At 43.2% G+C, this 21,542-nt stretch overlaps 1 protein-coding gene across 3 annotated transcripts; it reads right to left on the bottom strand.

Annotated features, from left to right (window-relative positions):
* Positions 1-270: 270 nt before the first annotated feature.
* On the bottom strand, positions 271-18,705 carry ptcd1 (pentatricopeptide repeat domain 1). 3 transcript variants are annotated; one of them, XM_048593270.1, is made up of 8 exons: positions 18,590-18,705; positions 14,478-15,042; positions 12,115-12,255; positions 11,113-11,331; positions 9,168-9,269; positions 6,309-7,085; positions 3,609-3,725; positions 271-483 (listed from the first exon to the last, which is right to left on the bottom strand). In XM_048593270.1, the coding sequence occupies exons 2-8, from the start codon at positions 14,991-14,993 to the stop codon at positions 292-294; spliced, it is 2,064 nt and encodes a 687-aa protein (XP_048449227.1). In that variant the 5' UTR covers positions 14,994-15,042; positions 18,590-18,705; the 3' UTR covers positions 271-291. The 3 variants fall into 3 exon arrangements, with proteins under 3 accessions (XP_048449227.1, XP_048449228.1, XP_048449229.1); XM_048593271.1 differs by lacking the exon at positions 18,590-18,705 and adding an exon at positions 17,549-17,655; XM_048593272.1 differs by lacking the exons at positions 271-483; positions 3,609-3,725 and adding an exon at positions 4,115-4,488.
* Between the last annotated feature and the right edge of the window lie 2,837 nt (positions 18,706-21,542).

Below are 21,542 nucleotides of genomic sequence, written 5' to 3'. Positions count from 1 at the left end.
CTGAAAACAGCAAGTCCCCATTGGAAATAATATTCGAGTATGTGCCCATCACGTCACTCTGCCTTGCTTTGACAGTTTGAAATTGTTGCATTGGCACTGGCATACAGCCAGTTTCTAACATTAGGCACTGAGAGAATGAAAGAAAGTTTTGGCAGTTAAAATCACATCCCTCAAGGAGTGGCTGAAGAATGCTTCATGTCAAGGAGATGGATGCGTGTCGGCTGATACCCACCTTATTTCCTTAGTGACACTGCTGCTCCAAAAAAACCCTCTTTCACTAAAGTATAAGAATTAATGTACCTTGTCAAATTTTGGAGGATACTTGACTGCAAATTCCAGTTGCCTAAGGACGACCTCGTTGGGTCGTACTTGATTTCTTGCCATATCTTGTAGGATCTTTGTGAGATATGCATAGTCCAACTGCTTTGTTGCATTGTTGATCAAGGTGCTATACACATTGACATTGGGGGTTAATCCAGACATCTGAAATAATGGGAAAATTTCAGTAATCCCACAGCCATATAAATACTTATCAAAAACCTAGGTGAAACACCAATTTGGAAAGAAAATCATTGAAGACGAAGTGGTTAATCAATTAGTAGTAGTTTAAGCACACTAAGCAGGGAACTTCTAAGGATTCCTGGTAACATTCAACTTCTTTGTGGGAAAGATAGCAAACTGGTAGAAACCTCTCCATGATCTTGGGCCGTGACTGCAGTCAGTTCAGCTGCAAGACCACCATACAGATATATCCTGCTTTATGCCATTCATTAGGCAGGAAACCATTCTACCAATTTCTCTGCTAACTAAAGTTATAAGGAGAGACAGGAAAATTGGGGGGAGCTGCGTAGATGTGTATATCCAACTCAAATGGTCAGTTAGTTAATGAAACAATAGGTAACTGGACACAGGAGGCTCTAATGTAATTAGGATAAGCACGCAAGGGGAGCATCAAAAAACACTCTTGAGAGCAAATTTTTACTGAAGTTTAGGAAAATAAAACATTTCTGTGCATCTCTTTTGTCTCTCATAATCCCATCTGCTTTCCCAATCTTTATTTCATTCTCTGGTCATGATTAAAATCCAATTTATACTTAATGGTTTCCCTAGTTGGGAGGGATGACCTAGTGGTATTATCACTAGACTGTTAATCCAGAAACTCACCTAATGTCCTGGGTTCAAATCCGATGGTGGAATTTGAATTCACAGCAATAAGGTTGACTCTCATCTGCCCTCTGAAATGGCCTAGCAAGCTACTCAGTTGTATCAATCACTACAAAGTCTCAGGAAAGAAATGAAACCAGATGGACCGCTTAAGCACTGGAATCTGTTGACCATGCAAAGTCCTCTTTACTAACATCTGGGGGCTCATGCCAAAATTGGGAGGGCTGTCTCATAGACTAGTCAAGCAATAGCTTGACATAATCATAACTTACATTGTCCCAGACATCTCCATCACCATCTCTGGATATGTCCTATCCCCCCAGCGGAGGTGGAAACACCGTGGTATACATTTGGGAGGGTGTTGCCCTGGGAGTCCTCAACATTGACTCCAGACCGCATGAAGTCTCATGGCTTCAGATTAAATATGGGAAACCTCCTGCTGATTATCACATACCATCCTCCCTCAGCTGACGAATCGGTACTCCACCACGTTGAACAATACTTGGAGGAAGTTTTGAGGGTGGCAAGAGTGCAAAATGCACACTGGGTAGGGGATTTCAATATCCATCGCTAAGAGTGGCTCAGCAGCAGCACTATTGCCTGAGCTGGTCAGGTTCTGCAGGACATAGCTGCTAGATTGGGTTTGCGGCAGGTGGTGAGGGAACCAACAAGACAGAGAAACATACTTGACCTCATCCTTATCAATCTGCCAGCTGCAGGTATATCTCTCCATTACAGCATCAGTAAGAGCAACCACCACACAGTCCTTTTAGAGACAAAGTCCTTCCTTTACATTGAGAGTACCCTCCATCATGCTGTGTGGAACTATCATCGTACTAAATGGGACAGACTTCAAGCACATCTAGCAATTCAAAACTGGGCATCCATAAGGCACTCTGGGCCATTAACAGAAACAGAATTGTACTCCAGTACAACCTTGCCTGGCATATCCCCCATTCTGTCATTACAATAAATCCATGGATCAACCCTGGTTCAAATGAGAGAGCAGGAGGGCATGCCTGGACTACCAAACAGGACTACTTACATGCCAAACAACATAAGCATCAAGTGAAAGACAGGGATAAGCTATTCCAAAACCAACAGATCAGATTTAAACTCTGCAGTCCTGCCGAACTCAGTTGTAAATGGTGGACAATTAACAACCTACTGGAAGAGGAGGATCCACAAATATCCCCATCCTCAATGATGGAAGAGCCCCATATATTTGTGCAAAAGCTAAGTCTGAAGCTTTCACAGCTATCTTCAGCCAGAAGGACCCAGTGGATGATCCATCTCAGCCTCCTCCAGTGGTCTCCAGCATCACAGATGTAGAAATTCAGCTGAAAGTGCCACATGAACACACGGGTTACAAGAGCACGTCAGAGGCCAGGAACGCTATGGTAAATAACTCACCTCCTAACTCCCCAAAGTGTATCCACCATCTACAAGGCACAGGTCAGAAGCATGATGGAATACTCCCCACTTGCCTGAATGGATGCAGCTCCAACAACACTCAAGAAGCTTGACACCATCCAGGACAAAGCAGCCCACTTGATTGGTACCTCATCAACAAGCATTCACTCCCTCCACCATTGATGCCAAGTACCAGCAGTGGGTACTATCTACAAGATGCACTGCAGAAATTTGCCAAAGATGCTTAGACAGCACCTTGCAAACCCAAGACCACTTCCATCGAGAAGGACAAGGGCAGCAGATACATGGAAACACCACCACCTGCAAGCCCCCCTCTAAGGCACTTACCATTCCGGCTGAGAATGGCGGAGAAGCAGAGAAAATGAAAGATTTCAGAAGAAAATTGAAAAGGCACTTGTAGGACAGCAGGGATCAGGCAGGGACACAGAACTGTCTGGGTTGCTCGATAGAGAGCTTGCATGATCTCAACAGGCTGAAAGAGCTCCTGATGCTATAAAAACTTCACAATTCTGGCTTCTATCATTTCCAAGTTTTATTAGAAGTTTACCAACCTGAGTTTGGAAGCTCAAAACTGTTTAATCACATCAACCTTGTCCAATTTGAAAGAAATGACAGCTCCTTTTTATTCTTTAATAATTTTCCCTGAATACATATTGCACCCCCAATTAAGTGAAACAGACAATGCCATTGATGCTCTGAAATCAGCCACAAGGAGGCGCTCAGGATCAGGTTGGAGGACTGTGATTGTTTGGATGATTCTTTAGGACACCTTCCTGTTTTCCTCACCCAACCCCCCTCCTTCAAGATTCACTCCCAAACCTGGCTCAGCCAGCTGGAAATCTACTTTCTGCATATGTTTCTGACTACACCATCATTCACAAATCAGCTGTGTAAAATTAAAGAAAAAAATCTGAACAGGGCGTGGAAATCACCAAGGTTCTCCATGATTACTGGAAGTTCTCTTGGATATTATTTTCTACAGAAAATGCTTTACAGTCAAAACAAATTACCTTCATGTCATGGAGAAGCTTCAGGCCGTCTCTCTCTTTTCTGCAGGCTATAGCCAGGTTACAGAAGGTGTGCAGGGTTGGTGATAAGCCTTGTTTGACAAGTACTGGCAGTAGTGCCTTAAGGAGAATAAATAAATAGCATTGTCAGTGGACTAGGTTCAGAGAAGAACTTGCTCCATGTAGCTAACTTGTAGAAGTCTCACCACTGAGTCAAACATCTCACTCCAGAGAGCTGAACACGAAGAATGACGAGGGGAGGTGATGGCCTAGTGGTATTATCGCTGAACAGTTAATCCAGAGACCCAGATAATGTTCTGGGAACCTGGGTTCGAATCCCACCGTTGCAGATGGTGGAATTTGAATTCAGTAAGTATCTGGATTTAAGAGTCTAATAGTGATCGTGAACCCATTATTGATTGTTGGGAAAAACCCATCTGGTTCACTAATGCCCTTTAGGGAAGGAAACTGCCATCCTTACATGGTCTGGCCTCCATGTGACACCAGACCCACAGCAAAGTGGTTGAGTCTGGGCAATTAGGGATGGGTGATAAATGCTGCCCAGCAACGCCCTCATCCCGTTAATGAATAAAGGAAATAAATGACACTCCCCTGCAGTAAAGGGGACTGCTACACTGTCAGAGATGCTGTCTTTTGATGAGACGTTCTGATTATTTGTTTTCTCATAAAAGATCCCGTTTTGGATGGAAATGCAGAGGAGTCATCTCAGCCGATACTTATCCCTTCGTCAAAAGATATCAAAGATAATGCTGTTCACGGCAACTTGCTGCACACAAACTGGCTGCCAGGTTCCCCACATTAAAGTGGCGTCTACACTTCAACAACATAGTTGCATTTTGGCTCTGCTGCTCTTCAAGATGTCCTGAGATTGCGAAAGATTGAAAGATGTTATAAAAACATTAGTCTTTCTTTCATTGCTCTGTTATCAACCTACTGGAAACTGAGAGACACTAATGTCACTGGGTTAAGTGAAGTTGGCGTCCGAGATCTGGATTTGTATCCAGGCCGGCATGACCCTGCTTCCTCTAACAGTCTTGGGTGAAATGAATTTTGACCATTTTCAATTCTGTTTCAGGCAGGTACCACCCCACAACAAAGAACTGTGCTCACTTCTGTGTTAATTGGGATTTTAAATTTGGATCCAGGAATGGCTACGGGCATGAACAAAGAGTGTATGTAGTAGGGGCTGCTCCTTCAAGATGGGGCAAGCATGTGTTGGGTGTATAGAGCAGAGGGAGTTAGACTGTGTCCATAACAAAATGTAACTGACCTGGAGGTGCTTGATGATGAAACTACCACTCCCTCATTTGATATCCTTAGCGTTTGGGATTATGTTCGGCATGGACTGGTTGGACCGAAGGGTCTGTTTTCGTGCTAATGACTCTATGGCACAAAATTGAGTACTTCATCCAGGCTTGTGTATTACTGAAGGTGGTGAAGGCTCTGAGTGGGTTCATAATGTGTATCCACACATTATAACGTGTTTTCAAAACAGTATAAATAGGAAGATCTCACAGCAAATATCAATGACCCAGTGGATCAATGAGTCATTGAATGTTGGTGCCAGGATCTGAAGTTTAGTTTCTGTAAATCAGATTACCCTTACCCCATAATCTTTAAAGGAATGAGCTACTCCAGATTTGTGGACAATCTCCAGTTTCTCCAAACTGCTTTCACTTTTCTACCTCTTAGAATTTAAAAAAATCAGAAGGCTGTACAACATAATGCAGCTAATCGTCTCTAAAAATAAATAGGTCATACAATAATTTCCAGAAGATGATTCCAATGAACCTAAAAAAACAGCCCTCTGGGCAGAGCTAATCTACTGTCTCACTGATGTTCAGATTCCACGAAGCTTTCTGTCCCCAGTGAGAGGAGCATATGGTGATAGGCATTATTTACCAAAACACCCAGATACACTTTTCTGTTTCATTCATTTAGGAGAGAAACTAGGAGTTACTGGAATTTCCCGCCATGTTTTAGAGCCATACAGCACAGAAACAGACCCTTTGGTCCGACTCATCCAGGCCAACCAGCCATCCCAATCTGACCTAGTCCCATTTGCCAGCATTTGGCCCATATTCCTCTAAACCCTTCCTATTCATGTACCCATCCAGATGCCTTTTAAAAGTTGTTATTGTACCACCCTCCACCACTTCCTCTGGCAGCTCATTCCATATACGCATCACCCTCTGTGTGAAAAAGTTACCCCTCAGGTCCTTTTTAAATCTTTCCCCTCTCATCTTAAACCTATGCCACCTAGTTTTGGACTCCATTACCCTGAGAAAAAGACCTTAACTATTCACCCTATCCATGCCCCTCATGATTTTATAAACCGCAATAAGGTCACCCCCCAGCCTCCAATGCTCCAGGGAAAATAGCCCCAGCCTATTCAGCCTCTCCCTATAGCTCAAACCCTCCAACCTTGGAAACATCCTTGTAAATCGTTTCTGAACCCTTTCAAGTTTAACAACACCTTTCCTACAGAAGGGTGACCAGAATTGTACGCAGTAATCTAAAAGTGGCCTTATTAATTGTTGCATTAAAATCTGACAGTGCGTATGAAAGTTTGATGAAACATCACTTGCCTTTTTTTTAATGCAGAGAACATAAAATAGTCAGTCTGATCAAGTGAGTCACTTTAGTCTTAAGTGAAGCTTGGTTCTGGACACAGTCACTTACCTTAGCTCCCTCCAGGTCACCCAGCTTGCTCTTTTTTCGAATGAAGGTGTTAAAAAATGAAATGTCTGGCCTCACACCTTGCTCTTCCATGAGGGCTAACAAGGAAGACTCGGATTGGCTGTTTGGTTCCACCACTTCAGCCAAAAGTGTGAAGGTTTTAATGTCTGGAGACACACTATCTTCCTTCATCTTATTTAGAATGCCACTCAGATATCCAATCAGTGCCAGTCTGTCAGGTGGTGTAGCTACCGTTCCTAAGGAAACGATATTCTTCTTGTCGACCTGAACATCGAGTAGGTTAGGTAGATGCGCAGTTTCAGGAAGCTCGCTGGAGTCTGAATCAATTGGAAGTATTTGGTTTCTGGGAACTAGTTCCACAGAGTGCACTCCTTGTGACACTAGCGCTTTCTCTTGCCCATCACCGGACAGTAGATTTTGTGTTTCCATCAGTTTTGGTAAAGTTTCGTCACTGAGCTCAGCCTTTGGTTCAGAGACTCTGTAGCTGGCTGGTTGGTCAGAAGCCAGTCCAAATAGCTGCTCTTCCAATAAACCAACCACCAGAGTCGTCGTGTTTTTGCTGCTTCTCGCCTCCTTTCGGCCTTTGACTCTCCGAAATCTTCCACGCTGGTTCAGCTGCCAGACTTCACCCTCATCTGCCAACAGCAACCGTGAGGCCACCGCTGGGTCCCCAAGACCACAGTCCCTCGTGGCTCGCAGCAGCAAGTTGTAGCTCTTGACATCGGGCTTCACGCCCAGTTTTAACATCTCTCGCCAAATCTGCAAGAAAGGCAGAGAGAAAGAAAATCAATTCAACATTTAAAGAGATTCTCTGAACATGTGATAGCCACAATATCTACAATCATCGACCTAACTAGTAACAGAGAACAGAGTGAAAATGCAGTAAAATCTTTGTGTTTTTTTAAGGTGAGGAGGAAAGATATAAAAGGATCCTAAAGGGCAAATTCTTCATGCAGAGGGTGGTGCGTGTATGGAATGAGCTGCCAGAGAAAGTGGTGGAGGCTGGTACAATTACAACATTTAAAAGGCATCTGGATGGACAAATGAATAGGAACGATTTAGAGGGATAGGGGTCAAGTGCTGGCAAATGGGATCAGATTAATTTGGGATATCTGTTCGGCATGGACGGGTTGAGCTGAAGGGTCTGTTTCTATGCTGTACGTCTCGATGACTCTAAGCAAGTAACCCATCCTCGCGGAGATAATGGATGAGTGTTGTTGGTGGATTTATAATCCAGAGCTTCAAATCATGTTCAGGGGACGTGGATTCAAATTCCGCCACAGCTGACAGTGAAATTTGAATTCAGTAAAAATTTGGAATTTAAAAGTCTAATAATGAAACCATTGTTGATTGCCACAAAAAAAATCTAGTAACTCACATCTTTTCAGGAAGGAAATTGCTGTCCTATCTAGTCTGGCCCACGTATGACTCCAGACCCAAAGCAATGTTGTCGACTCTTAACTACCTTCTGAGCAATTAGGTTTTGGCTATAAATGGTGCCTAGCAGCAATACCCACATCCGATGAACGAACAAACAAAAAAATTTGCTGAATCACATGATTGACCCACTAAGCAAAGCTTCACCCTCAGTGTTTCAAAAGTTATAACTGGTTTTGGTTTCACCTGTGACAGTGTGGTAATGCCAAGAGTGTGAAGATTGGAAATCCACCCCAGTTTGAACATATATTCCAGCGTGACATTTCAGTATTGTGCTGCAGGATCACAGAACTATTGTAGCTGCTCCGTTTCACGGCAACAACAATAACGCTTTTTCTACCTTCTACTGTTGGCTTAAGATGATCCCTTGGCATTATTTCAAGGGCAGAGATTCTTCCAGTATTCCTGATTCGCAGGAAACCTTCCACCAGAACAGACGATCTGCTCTGGGGAGCCTTGCTGGTTGTAAATTGCCTGATGTATTCACAAGTAAACTTTTTTCTGGAAAAGCTGATGAAAGCAGAGTCCTTTAATATTGTTAATGCAGAGGCAGATAGATTCTGGTTGAGCAGGGGCTTAAAGATTAGCGGGGTAGGATTTGAGGGAATGTGGATTTGAGGTTACAATCAGATCAGGCTTGAAAGGCAGAACAGGTTCAAAGGGCTGAATGGCCTATCCTACTCCTGGTTCATATGTTCATATGCATTTAGAATATTAACCTATCCTCAAAAGTATCTAATTGACTGTAGAGCACTTTCAGGGTCCCGATTGTGCAAGTTACTGCATCATTTCAATTATTTCTTTTCATTGTTCCTCCTTTATTCTAGGTTTTATCTAGCTCTGACATCTTCTTTGCCTTCTGAAAATCCTGGTCTTTTTCAGTTAGTACTCGTTCCAGGAAGCTTCCTCATACTTTGGCTCCTTACGATCTCTAACCTTTTGAGGAGTCTACAGAGCACATTTAGTACGGTCGCCGTTACTTCACACAAGTTAGCTTTTGAAAACAAGAAAAAATTACAAGATGAAAGAAAAATACCTTTAAAGAGCACCTCAATACAAGAAAGTGAGCAGAGGTCTGTGATAGCCCACTGCTACATGCTGACTCACCAGCTCAGTATACTGCTGAGCAATAGGAAGGCAACGTCAATATATCATCGATCATTATATAATCTGGAGAGATTACAACTCAGCTCCCCACAAAGACAGACAATTGTCAGTACGTTCTGCCCTCCTCCTTATAAAATGCTATGCTCTGACTCTTCTGAGTTCAGTGAGAGAGAGGGAACCCAGATGAGGAGGTGAGGAAATCAGAGTAAAGGTTGTCTCTGGTGGCTCCCAGGTTGTCCAGTAAACGTGAAGAATGTGGGGTGGGAGAGAACATAGAGGAAATGACACTCTGATTACCTGTAGCAAATATCTAAAACCATTTTCCGTGTCCTTGATGCAACCAATCATTAAAGTGCTGAATGTTTCCACGTTCATCTTATGACCACTATGAACTATTTCCTGAAAAATAAAGAGAAGAGGCAGCTTTGGTAAGAAAGGCAGCAACTCTGTGAGATCTGTTACTAACCCAGTTTTACGTGCTGTTCTTTCTCATTTCAATACTCTGTCCCGATATCACTTGATTGAAGCTTCATGATGCTCTTTCCATGGCTCTGATTCCTAACTACACACTGTATGCCATTCGCAGCCAAACCAGTACCTTGTGCAATTTAATATCACCTCCTTTCTACCTTATTCCTATGCATGGGGTGGGGGGGAATGACATTCCTCCTCAACCTCTCCCCTCACCTGAGGTGTGGTGACCCTCAAGTTAATCCATCACCAGTCATAAGCTTGTACAGCATGGAAACACAAGCTTTGGTCCAACTTATCCATGCCAACCAAATATCTTAAATTAATCTTGTCCTATTTGACAGCATTTGGCCCATATCCCTCTAAACCCTTCCTATTCACGTACCCATCTGAATGCCTTTTAAATGTTGTAATTGTACCAGCCTCCACCACTTGCTCTGACAGCTCATTCCATACACGCACCGTGTGCTGCATGAGAAAGTTGTCCCTTGGATCCCTTTTAAATCGTTCCCCTCTCATCTTAAACCTACGCCCTTTAGTTTTGGACTCCCCGACCCTGAGGGAAAGACCTTGGCCATTTATCCTATCCATGCCCATCATGATTTTATAAATGTCTATAAGGTCACACACACACACATGCCCCTCTCTCTCTTATAAGAGAGCAGCCCTATGGCCTGGTTCGACTCTGGTGACTTTACCTTTAATCTTACTTATGGCCTCTCAGCCTCTCACACCTGCTCCACCAGTCCAAAACATCATCGCTGATCTGATTGTGGTCTATCTGCACTTTCCTCTCTGTCCCCCATAACTCGTGACATCACTGTAGATCAGATATCATTATAATTAAGCCTTGAATGTATTAAATGTATTAAACGCCCACCATTTCTAACGGGGAAAGAGAATGCCAAAGATAAAACACACTCTGAGAGCAGAAATTTCAGCTCTCTGTCTTTAATGGCAAACCCCTTATCCTTAATTCTAAACTCCCCTACGAGACATATTTACCCTGTCAATCCCCTCAAGATTTTATATCACAAGTCAGAAATCTGTGGATTCTAGAAAAATCTAAAATTGAGAGAGTGGAAGCTGGAAAAACAAACTCAGCAGGTTGGGCAGCCATCTCTATAGAGGCTAAGAGTGTAACACATTATGGGGATGCGATGGCCTAGTGGCATTATTGCTAGATAATGTTCTGGGGATCAGGGTTCGAATCCCGCTCCAGCAGTTGATGGAATTTGAATTCAATAAAAATAAATCTGGAATTAAGAGTCTAATGATGACCATGAATCCATTTTCAATTGTCAGAAAAACCCCATTTGGTTCACTTATGTCCTTTAGGGAAGGAAACTGCCATCCTTACCTGGTCTGGCCTACGTGTGACTCCAGACCCACAGCAATGTGGTTGACTCTTAAATGCCCTCTGAGCAATTAGGGACGGGCACTAAATGCTGGCCTATCCAACGACACCCTCATCCCGTGAATGAATTTTAAAAAAAGTCTGTATCAGTCGCTAAAATCCCAAATTAATTCATCACCTGTGTGTAACATTTTGAGATTGTGATAATCTACCGTTTACCCCATTGAATAAATGATTATTGTAACCTTGCTCCCTCCTCTTCAATCCAGAGACCCGGCTCAGTGGTTGCTTCCACTGAGCTGTCTTGTCCAGGCCAGTGAGCAGACAATGTGCAGGATCTCAGCATACAGAGATCAGGAGAATCCAGCAGATCCCGAACCCCCTCAAGTGTCAGCTCCCCATGCAAGTACTTACCCGAAGCACATCAAAACAGGCCTTTAGATCTGAGCAGACAGCGAATGCCTTCAACATGGCGTGGTATGCAATCAGGTTAAGATGGATATTCTTGCTGGTTAACTCTTCCCGGAGCTTTGTGGCAAACTGTAGACCAGACTCCTTCCATGGTGTTTCTGCACAAGCATTGAACAGAGCAGTGTAGGTGGCTTCAGAAGGAGTCACAGCTCTCTTCTTCATCTGCAAAGAAAAACATGATTCATTCTTCTTTTAACAATGACTGGCACTTTTAATCCTGCTGTAAAAAAATGTCCAAGGTCTTTCACAGCAGCACAACCAAACAAACACAAAGACATTGTTCTAGAATTCTAGAATAGAGTAGTTTGGGTGCTAGCACAGGGTCTCAAGGCCATTTTTCCACATGAACCTCATGTAATGAAGGATTCTCCACCAACTATTTGGCAGTTTAAGAACAGCTCTGTCCAAACCACTGGGTGTGGAAAAATTCCACAAAGGCATTTTTTAAAATTCATTCATGGGATTAGGGCATTGCTGGCTAGACCATCATTTATTGCCCATCCCTAATGGCCCTGAGGGTAGTTTAAGAATCAACCACCTTGCTGTGGATCTGAAGTCACATGTAGGTAAGGATGGCAGTTTCCTTCCCTGAAGGACATTGGTAAACCAGATGGGTTCTTCCAATAAGCGACAATGGTCATCATTAGACTCTTATTTCCAGATTTTTTAAAAATTAAATTCAAATTCCACCATCTGCTGTGGCAGCATTCCAACCTGGGTCCCCAGGACATTAGCAGGGTCTCTGGATTAATAGTCCAGTGATAATACCACTAGGTCATGGTAAATAAGCGTGAATAGGATGAAGTGACCTGAGCATCAGGGGGCTGTCTTGCCTGTGCTTAGACTCACAGGCCACGGTCTGAACTGGAATCAAATTCCCTTCTCACCCAGAAATGGATTTCACAAATCCCTGATCAGAAAAGCAACATAGTCTCCAGTACTCACGTCGTTGTAGAGCTGAAAGGCTTTTTTCAAGTAGCCCACTCGTCCACAGCCCCCTATTAGCACTGTGTAATTGTACTCCTCTGGGATCAGCCGCTCCTCTTTAACCATTTGAGTCTCAAACATGTGCAGTGCCTCAGCCAACTAGAAAGAAAAATGCCACCGGTGTGAGAAAGACACAGGGAGTAAGTGTTGGAACAATCATCAACGTGCTAACCATGAAAACGACTGAAGCATTCAATCCAACACCTCAGCAATAGTAACAATAAAGGCCCATTGGCTGAGGAGATTCTGATAATGTGTAAATTATTAGACTCGTCTCCACATTCTGATTACCGTGTACAATTCTGGTCACAAAACTAGGGTAGTTCTGCGCTTGAAAGGGCGTAATATAAGGATGGCACCATATCTTGGGAGTGTTGTTTATGAGAAAGTATGGCAGAAATTGGACGCGCTCAGGGATAAAATGTACACTGAGCTGATCAAACAGCAGTGTTTAATCAGAGAGGAGACTGACAGAATTGACCTGGATTAACTGTTCAAACGTGTAAAACAAAATGAAAAGGTAACTAAAACAAAACACTTCAAACACAAGGATAATGAGCTCTTGGACTAAGGTATTTGGGCAACCCAATGAAGCACTGGATAAGAAGGGATAAAGGGATGTGGTTGGTAAGTGGGGTGGGAGTGATGACTATGTTAAACTGCATCAGTGCATTTCTATTCCTAAAAGTTATACACGGGTCATAAATCCTACAACTGCAAAGTAGTTTTAATTCCGATATTTCTGGTTTCCTTAAATCACAATTTGGAGAACTCAAGTTCTCTATCTAGGCTGAACCAGACACTGTACAGTGGCTGACAATCCTATACCTGTTTGGGGGTTCAGTGCTGCAGATTGCAAAACCCCACATTCTGAAAGGATTGACCTTTGCTGAAGGGCCACCGCTATTCCATGACAGTGGAGTCTGCAATAATCTATTCGCCCACATAGCCTCCAACTAGTCAGAATCCATTCCATTAATAACACTCCTGGCACATACTCAACTGGAATTCTTTAAAAAAAAAATCAAAGGTTTCTCTTATTTATGGAACTGTCCCTTAAAGAAAAATCAACCAAAGCTTCCTTCTGATCTCACCTTATGGACTTATTTCCTTGGTCAATATCACATACGCACATTAATTTGGGAGAATATCAATAGTCTTTATTGGGAGTCAGGTGATCAGTGATTCACAAATCATTTTCTTATCAGTATAGAATGATCCAAAATGGTCGTGCTGTTGAGAAGGCAAAACTGACATGTCTTTTGCAGGAGGGGAGTGGACAGGTTAAATAAAATTAGCTAGACTCGAGGCAGTGCTGATGAAAGAGTGTAAAAGGGTCTGTTCCAGTCACTATTAAGCACACTCTGTTCTGTGTAAACCAGAGCCTGCAGTTGACTGGAACAGATTGTTCCTTCTTGTTTCGTATTTGCTTTTGGTCCCACACTTTGGGAAGGATCATAGAATCCCTACAGTGTGGAAACAGACCACTTGGCTCATCGAGTTACATCGACCTTCCAAACAGCATCCCACCCATACCCACCGCCCTCCCCGCAACCCTATCCCTGTAACCCTGCATTTCCCATGGCCAATCCACACTAACCTGCACATCTTTGGACTGTGGGAGAAAACCGAAGCACCCGGAGGAAACCCACGTAGACACGGGGAGAATATACAAACTCCACACAGACAGTTGCCTGAGAGTGGAACCGAACCTGGGTCCCTGGCGTTGTAAGACAGAGCAGTGTTAACCACTGAGCCACCACGTCACCCCAAGGATGCGAGGGTCCTTGTCCTTGAGAGAATGCAGAGATAAAGTACAACAATGGTCCCAGGAATTATGAATTTTAGTTTCAAGATTAAGTTAGAAAAGATGAGATTGTTCTTCTTGGGAAAAAAACAGCTTGGGGAGAGTTTTGGGAGGTATGATGAGATTATGTTGAATAGGTACACAGACGAAAAATGCTGTTGCCACTAGTTGATCATGCAAAGACAAAGAGAAAACATAAATGAAGTTTTGGACAAGAGGTTTTTGGGGTGAGGGTGGGGAGGGAGAAGGGGGTGAGAAAGTTTTTTTTTAAACACAGTGAGTGGTACACACTGTTGACAGGAGTGGTGGAAGCATAGCTGATTAATGACTTCAGAAAGGAATCGGACAAGCACTTAAGGGGAATAATCCTACAGAGCTATGGGGGAATGCAGTGGGACTGACTGTATTGCTTTTTGAGATCTGGCATAGATCAGATGGGCTAAATGACCCCCTTCTGTGCTGTAAAGCTTTACATTTTCTAAGACTGGCAACACCGTTTAACTAAGCTCCAGACCTTATCTTCCTTGATGAGTTTCTTGCACTGCAGAAAGTACCAGTACGTCGTGTTCCTTCGGCGTGGCTTGCGTCTCACTTCAAGACGTTCAGTCTCCTCCTCATCCTGATCCTCGGTGTCACGGTGTCTGGAATCCTGCAGCTCTGGAGAGCTTTTGCGGAAAAATCTCCTGGAAGAGTAGATTCTGCCCCTTTCTCCAAATCCTTCCAAGTCAGTTTCATTCCCAGATGAGGGAACTGATGAGTCCTGGCCGGGTGAGGCTGGAATCTGCCTGTCTTCCGTGTCGCAGCTCTGGCCGTTGCTGACCATCCTGGGTAAACCCGTCCATCCATGATTCCAAAACAGTAAATTCCTGGGGTGAGTCACATTTCGAGGAGACACAGCTCTCACAGGGCTACTCCTCATAAAAGTGCTCAAATGTCTGAATGGGGCCAGGTATGAACACAGGGAAGAGCAAAGTCTCATGGGAAGGTATGTCCGGGAATGCTGAAGCGGTAAAAACCAAGGCCAGGCCATGTTTTGCAAAGTCCTTCTAGCTTCCCTCAAGATTCTGCAGAATGGAGTGCTAAGTTTAAAAAGAAAATCTGTGTTAGACATGAACTTTTACACAAGATTAATAAAATTGAATTCACCGTGTGAAGGTTGCTTGTAATCATAGATGCTGAGGTGCAGGGTGAAAAATCAGGGATAGCATAATCAAACATTTTGGTAACATGGATCACGGTGGCAGAGATCAACGAATACATAAGTTAAAACTGAAAATACTCATGCAGCATCTGATAAGTGCAAAACACAGTTAACATTTCCCCTTGTATATATAAATATCTTTATAACAATATATTAAAAATGGAGATGATCTCTGCCAGGAGACACCTCTCTGTACCTTCAGCATGATGAGGATTATGGAGATTAAGTGCCTTCTGCCCTTTTTGCTGGACTGATTACAGTTTTAAAGGTTTTGCTTCAGGACTGATAAGCTTTCTTACACCACATTCCTGAACCAGAGCAGCCCTCCCTCTGTTAAATTCTCCACGCTTCCTTCCTCCTCTGGCTGCTCTGATTTCCTCCCACAGTCCAAAGATGTGCAGGTTTAGGTGGACTGGCCATGCTAAATTGCCCATAGTGTCCTGGGATGTGCAGGTTAGATGGTTTAAGCCATGGGGTAATACCCCACGCAGGGTTACAGGGATGGGATGGGTCTGGGTGGGATGCTCTTCCAAGAGGTGGTGCAGACTTGATGGGCCAAATGGCCTCTTTCTGCACTCCAGGCATTCTATGTTCCCATTTTGATAAAGTCTCATTTACCAAAAATGTTACTTCTGGTTTCTTGTTCCATATGCTTCTGGACCTGCTGAGTATTTCCAGCAATTTTTGTTTTTATTTCAGGTCTCCAGAGGCTACGGTATTTATTCCTTTCCACCTCTTATGCTTTATTGGCCCTCCTTAAATACTATTCATTTCAAGCACTTTTCTGGGCAAAGAAGTTTCTTTTGAATTCCCCACTGCATTTCTCAAAGACTATATTTACTGATGGCCTATAGTTACACTCTTCACCAAAAGAGAAAACATTTTACGTGTTCACCCTTATCAAAACCTCTCATAATTTTAAACATGTCACCCCCAACCTTTTATTTTCATATAAGATCTATCCTCTTAAACCTTTTCTGACACATACATCCAGACATTTCTGGTATGATTCCCGTAAATCTTCTTTGCACCGTCTCCAGTGGTCTTTGCTTTAGGATTGCTCTTGCTGTGTTCATATAAAGTTGCAATCATTCTAACCTTTAGGATAACAGCAAGCAGTAGATGACTCAATATAATATATAAAGGAGAAGGCCATTTAGGAGGTAGGAAGGCAGTCTGCAGATGCCACTAAAATTGGTGGTATAGTGCACAGTGAAGAAGGTTATCTAAGATTACAAAGAGATCAAGATCAAATGTGAGTAGCAGATGTAGTTTAATTTGGATAAATGTGAGGTATTGTATTTTGGTAATACAGACAAGGTCAGGACTTATACAATTAATGGTAGGGCACTGGGTAGTGTTGTAGAACAAAGAGACCTCAGGTTTCAAGTACATAATTCTTTGAAATTTGCGTCACAGGTAGACAGGGTGGTTCAGACTTGCCTTCATTGCTTAGACCTTTGCTTAGAGGAGTTGGAACGTCATGTTGAAGTTATACGGGACAGTGGATAGGCCTCTTCTGGAGTACTGTATGTAGTTCTGGTTACTGTGTTCTAGGAAGGATATTATTAAACTGGAGACGGTTCAGAAAAGATTTACCAGGATGTTGCTGGGACTGGAGGGTTTGACATACAAATATATACTGGAAAGGACGAGACTTTTTTCACTGGAGCATAAGAGGTTGAGGGGTGACCTTACAGAGGTTTATAAAATCATGAGGAGCATAGGTAAGGTGAATAACAAAAGTTTTTTCCCAAGGGTGGAGGAGTTCAAAACCAGGGGCATATTTTTAAGGTGGGAGGAGAAAGATTTAAAAAGGACATGGGGGCAATTTTCTTTTTTGCAGAATGTGGTTCGTGTGTGGAATGAACTGCCAGAGAAAGTGGGAGATGCAGGTACAGAAAGGTTTAGAGGGATATGGGCCAAGCGCAGGCCGGTGGGACTAATTTAGTTTGGAAACACGGTCGGTGTGGACTGGTTGGACCGAAAGGTCTGTTTTCATGCTGTATGACTCTTTGGTGTGATAATGTCATGGGACTAAGTAATCTAAAACTCCCAATGAATGTTCTGGGCATGTGTGTTCGTATTCCACCAAAGCAGATGATGAAATTTAATAAAAGCGATATCCTAAGGATGTTGGAGATCTGAAATAAAAACAAAGTGCTGCAGGAATACAGCAGATCTGACAGACAAATGTGGCAAGAGTAACTGAGTAACTGAAGGGGGCTGGCCCGTGATTTTTTTATTGGTATTTGACAAAGGGGAGGCAGAGCGAGCGAAACGATGGCGAGGATGCAAATAGCAACAAAGTGTGTTAATGGTAAAAAAAGGATCTAGATCCTTCCTTTACTGCCTTCAGTCCTTTATTTTCCCACACGACTCACCTTCACCACCATGCCTCGATCTTGGCTCCCCACTCTGTAACTGGATCCGTGACTTCCTGACCCATAAACTGCAATCAATAAGAATAGGCGACAACACCTCCTCCACCATAATCCTCAACACCAGCCCCTCAAGGTTGTGTACTTAGTACCCTACTATTCTCCTCATACACTTATAGCTGTGTGGCCAAATTGGAACCCAACACTATTTACAAGTTTGCTGACGACACCATCATTGTAGGTCAGATCTCAAATAATCATTACACAGAATACAGCAAAGAGATTGAGTGCTTAGCCTCATGGTATAAAGACAACAATCTCTCCATCAACGTCAGCAAAACAGAGGAGCTGAACATTGACTTCAGGAAGTGGAGTGGAGGGCACTCTGCTGTCTGCATCAATGTGCTGAGGCGTAGATGGTCAAGAACATCAGATTCCTGGGAGTGTCGATCACCAACAATATCTCCTAGTTCATCCACATCAACACGACAGTCAAGAAAGCAGAACACCATCTCTACTTCCTCAGGAGGCTAAGGAATTTCAGTACGGCAACAAGGACTCTTACCAATTTTGACAGATGCACCATACAAAGCATCCAATCTGGATGTATCACAGCATGGTATTGCAACAGCTCTTCCCAAGACCGCAAGAAACTACAGAGAGTTGTGAACATTGCCCAATCTATCAGTCAAACCAGAAGACAAAGAAGTTTAAATATGCGTACAAATAAATTCAAGAACAGCTTCTTTCCCACAGTTATCAGGCTTTTGAACAGACCTCTTTAAGGTTAATTCTGATCTCTTTGTGCACCTTCTCTGCAGCTGTAACACTGTATTGTGCACTCTGTTCTGCTATCCTGATGCACTTTGTATGGTACAATATGTCTGTACGGCATGCAAAGCAACACTTTTCACTGTATCTCGGTACATTCCCAAACACTGCCAGACCTGCTAAGTTTCTCCAGCACTTTCTACATTGACATAAAGTGTCAGTATGTACAGAGAACTAGTGGCTAAATATAATAACACAGGATGAGATACCCACCATACATCATCCTTACAGCAGAGAATCTAAACATCCTTGAGGATTTTAATAAACATTTCTCCTTGAAACCAATCCCTTCCAGTTGTCCCCATGTGCTTCCGGTCTGGAGAGTCCCCGCCCACAAATATCGCCATTGGCCAACATACAGAGGTTAGAGATACGATTGGGCCATTCTCGCCCAGAACCCTCAATGTGATTGGTCGCAATCAATGTCAATCAGTGGGAGGCTCGCTCCGAGACCAGTGCAATAGAGTTTCGAGCAAGCGAACTCTCCCCACTGATTTCAATGTCTAGAGTCTGCTTTAGAAATACCATTTATAAAACACAACAGCATACAGCATGGAGTGTGTGCAAAGGCAAGATTGCATATTAGGAGGGCAGCTTTCCCACATACTATTCCTTGGAATTCCCTTCCCTTCAAATCCCTCTTTTTTTTGACCAAGTTTATGGTCACTATTCCCCATTATTCCTTCTCCAGTTGCATGTGCCTCATATCTGGTTGGTAAAAGCATTATGTACATGTAATTTATTGCTAAGTTGTTTGGCAACATTATTCCCACTTCAACAAATAGCATATATTTACACAAGGTATTTTGTTATGGCACAGAATCTAAACACAGGCGTGTATCCTATGAGGCAATGTGACGTTCTGGTATAAAGGTACCTGTACCCACTTCAGTCTCTCTGTACTAAAGGTTCAGTGTCATAGCTTTAGTTAGTCAGCTCTGTGTAACTGGTTAGTGTTGTAAATAAACTTTAAGATATCTATCTCAAAAAGAACCTAAGTCTCTATTGTAATGTGGGCGAATATATAAAGGAACCCACAAAGCATATCATGATGGCAGTAAATGGGTATTAAAAGCTAGTGGTGAAGGTGGGTTAGTTGCAGTAAGTGGATGCTAAAGGCCTGAAAAGATGATAATAGTGTAACAATTCTGAAAAGTCTTTTTCCTGACAGTATTCCATCAATCTGACTGAGATTAGAGCTGAAGTTGCAACTACAATCAACACTAGAGTAATAGGTGTAAAATTAATGTCTACAACCTGTAATGAAGTGTAGTGAGTACTCTGCTCTTTAAAAAAAAGTGGTATAAAGTGCTAGACACTCCAATGTTTAAAACAAAACATCAATTTACCAGAGGCCCAGGACAGCTCTGATTTTTAAAAATATGCAATTTAAAAATGTGGAAGGACAGCCTTCCTGATCTAAGAAATCAGTTCTGTAACTAAGTACAGAAAAAAGTTATGGGACCTGTGTTCTGATACCAGGCACTTCCACTATTTTCCTGAAACAGCATGAGAATAACAAATAGCCATTATTACTACTACATTTTTTTTGTGCAGAGGCCACTTACAAGCACAAGCTTGCATCTTTAAAAGGGGGTAACATTTAAAAATAGAGAAAAGAGGAGACAAGCTAACAACAGCACTACAGATCTTCATACTAGCATTTTAGACAGCACTAGGCTACAAAAAGGAAATACAAAAATTTCACCATAGACTAGCAATCCATTGACATTCTGTCAGAAATTCACTTGTGTAAAGAATCAAATATTTACTTTATGGATCAGCAGATAACTGACAAAGAACAACAGGCCATCAAATCTCTCCTTGCGTTGGGCACTGAAGGGATAAGAAGAATAAAATGCTTTGGCACTTCGACGGTGACTTCAAAGATTCCAATGTCATGTACAAGGATGCATAGAGATATATTATTATATCTATATATCTATATATTCAATAATGCCTTGGTGGACATGTAACACAGTTATCACAAATGTTAACTCTAAACTACGTGCAACTATTCTGAGAGTCTGGGTTCTGTGCTTACTTATGTTACTGGACATCACATACATGTAGGTGACTGACTGAAGGCATGACACTGCCTTCATTAAACAAATAGAGTCTGAAGGTGAGATGGCTACCTTTACGTTGTAAGGCACAAATATATTGAAAATTAATCAGAATTATCTGTAAAGTGCTTGAGTATAAAGCAAGGGATACTGATAATTGTAGACCTGCTATTAGATGAGACACACGAAAGCAGAAAGAGGAGAATCACACTTTAAGTGAGATAGAGAATAGCTGAGTGATGTAGAGAATAGCTGAGTGATGGAGAAGGAAGCATTTCTGGCAAATCACTCCAGGTAGCAGTAGCCCAGGAGCCTGTGAGAAGAAAACTGTGTATGTGTTGACATTGCAGTAGGTGAGGGGGTTGTCATTATTCTACCCTCAACAACAAATGGCTTCTTACTCCAGATCCCAGCAGTCCCGCTCCTGAACTAAAGTGGAATGAGTTAGAGTCTGAAGGCCAAATATTTCCAAGATTATAACATCGCCTACATATCAAACACACTTCATTAGCTGTAAATGGATTTGGAACCGCTTGAGGTGGTGAAAGGTGCTAGGCAAATGCAAACCCTGTCAATCCAAGGGACCCTGTCAATCCAAGGGACACAAAGTGAAGAGGAGACACTCTGTTTAGTACAGGAGCGGCTGCCCGCTCCTCCAGGACAGTGGGGGGCGCTGTGATTGGCGACGGGTCGCTTCTTGATGCGGGGGCCGGCTCGTTGTTTGGAGCAGGGGCTGAGCGGATCCCGGTGCTCGGTGCTCGGGGCTCGGGGCCTGCCCTCCGGAATCCGGCGCTGTTGTAGTTGTAGTTGTTGTTGTGTTGAAGCCTCGGGCCCGGCTCAGGTGGCGGGAGGATGCAGGAGCTCATTTCCAATGTGGAGCACATCAGGTTCGAGCTGGAGATCGCGGTGGAGCAGCAGCTGGGGGCGCAGCCTCTCCCGTTCCCCGGAATGGACAGTGAGTGCGGGGGGAGCGGGACCTCTCACAAACTACACAAGCCCCCCTCCCCCCCACCACGCCCCCACCACCCTCAGAACCCCCCCTCCCGCCATACCCCACCACCCCCACAACTCCCCCTTCCCCCTCCCCTCCCACCACCCCA

This window comes from Rhincodon typus, unplaced genomic scaffold (assembly GCF_021869965.1).
Source record: "Rhincodon typus isolate 14 unplaced genomic scaffold, sRhiTyp1.1 hic_rhity00002594, whole genome shotgun sequence".
Lineage (NCBI taxonomy): Eukaryota > Metazoa > Chordata > Chondrichthyes > Orectolobiformes > Rhincodontidae > Rhincodon > Rhincodon typus.
The sequence above is the reverse complement of the archived record's forward strand: the minus strand, read 5'-3'. Positions and strand labels throughout refer to the sequence as shown.

Bases quoted from the DNA above. Each gene is read 5' to 3' on its own strand.
- ptcd1 (XM_048593270.1), bottom strand. From the start codon at position 14,993: ATGGCCTGGCCTTGGTTTTTACCGCTTCAGCATTCCCGGACATACCTT. The intron at 9,270-11,112 runs GTAAGTACTTGC...TTTATTTTTCAG, and splicing joins CCTGTTTTGATGTGCTTCGG to GAAATAGTTCATAGTGGTCA. The intron at 484-3,608 runs GTAATTTGTTTT...CCATTATTTCAG, and splicing joins AGCTTCTCCATGACATGAAG to ATGTCTGGATTAACCCCCAA.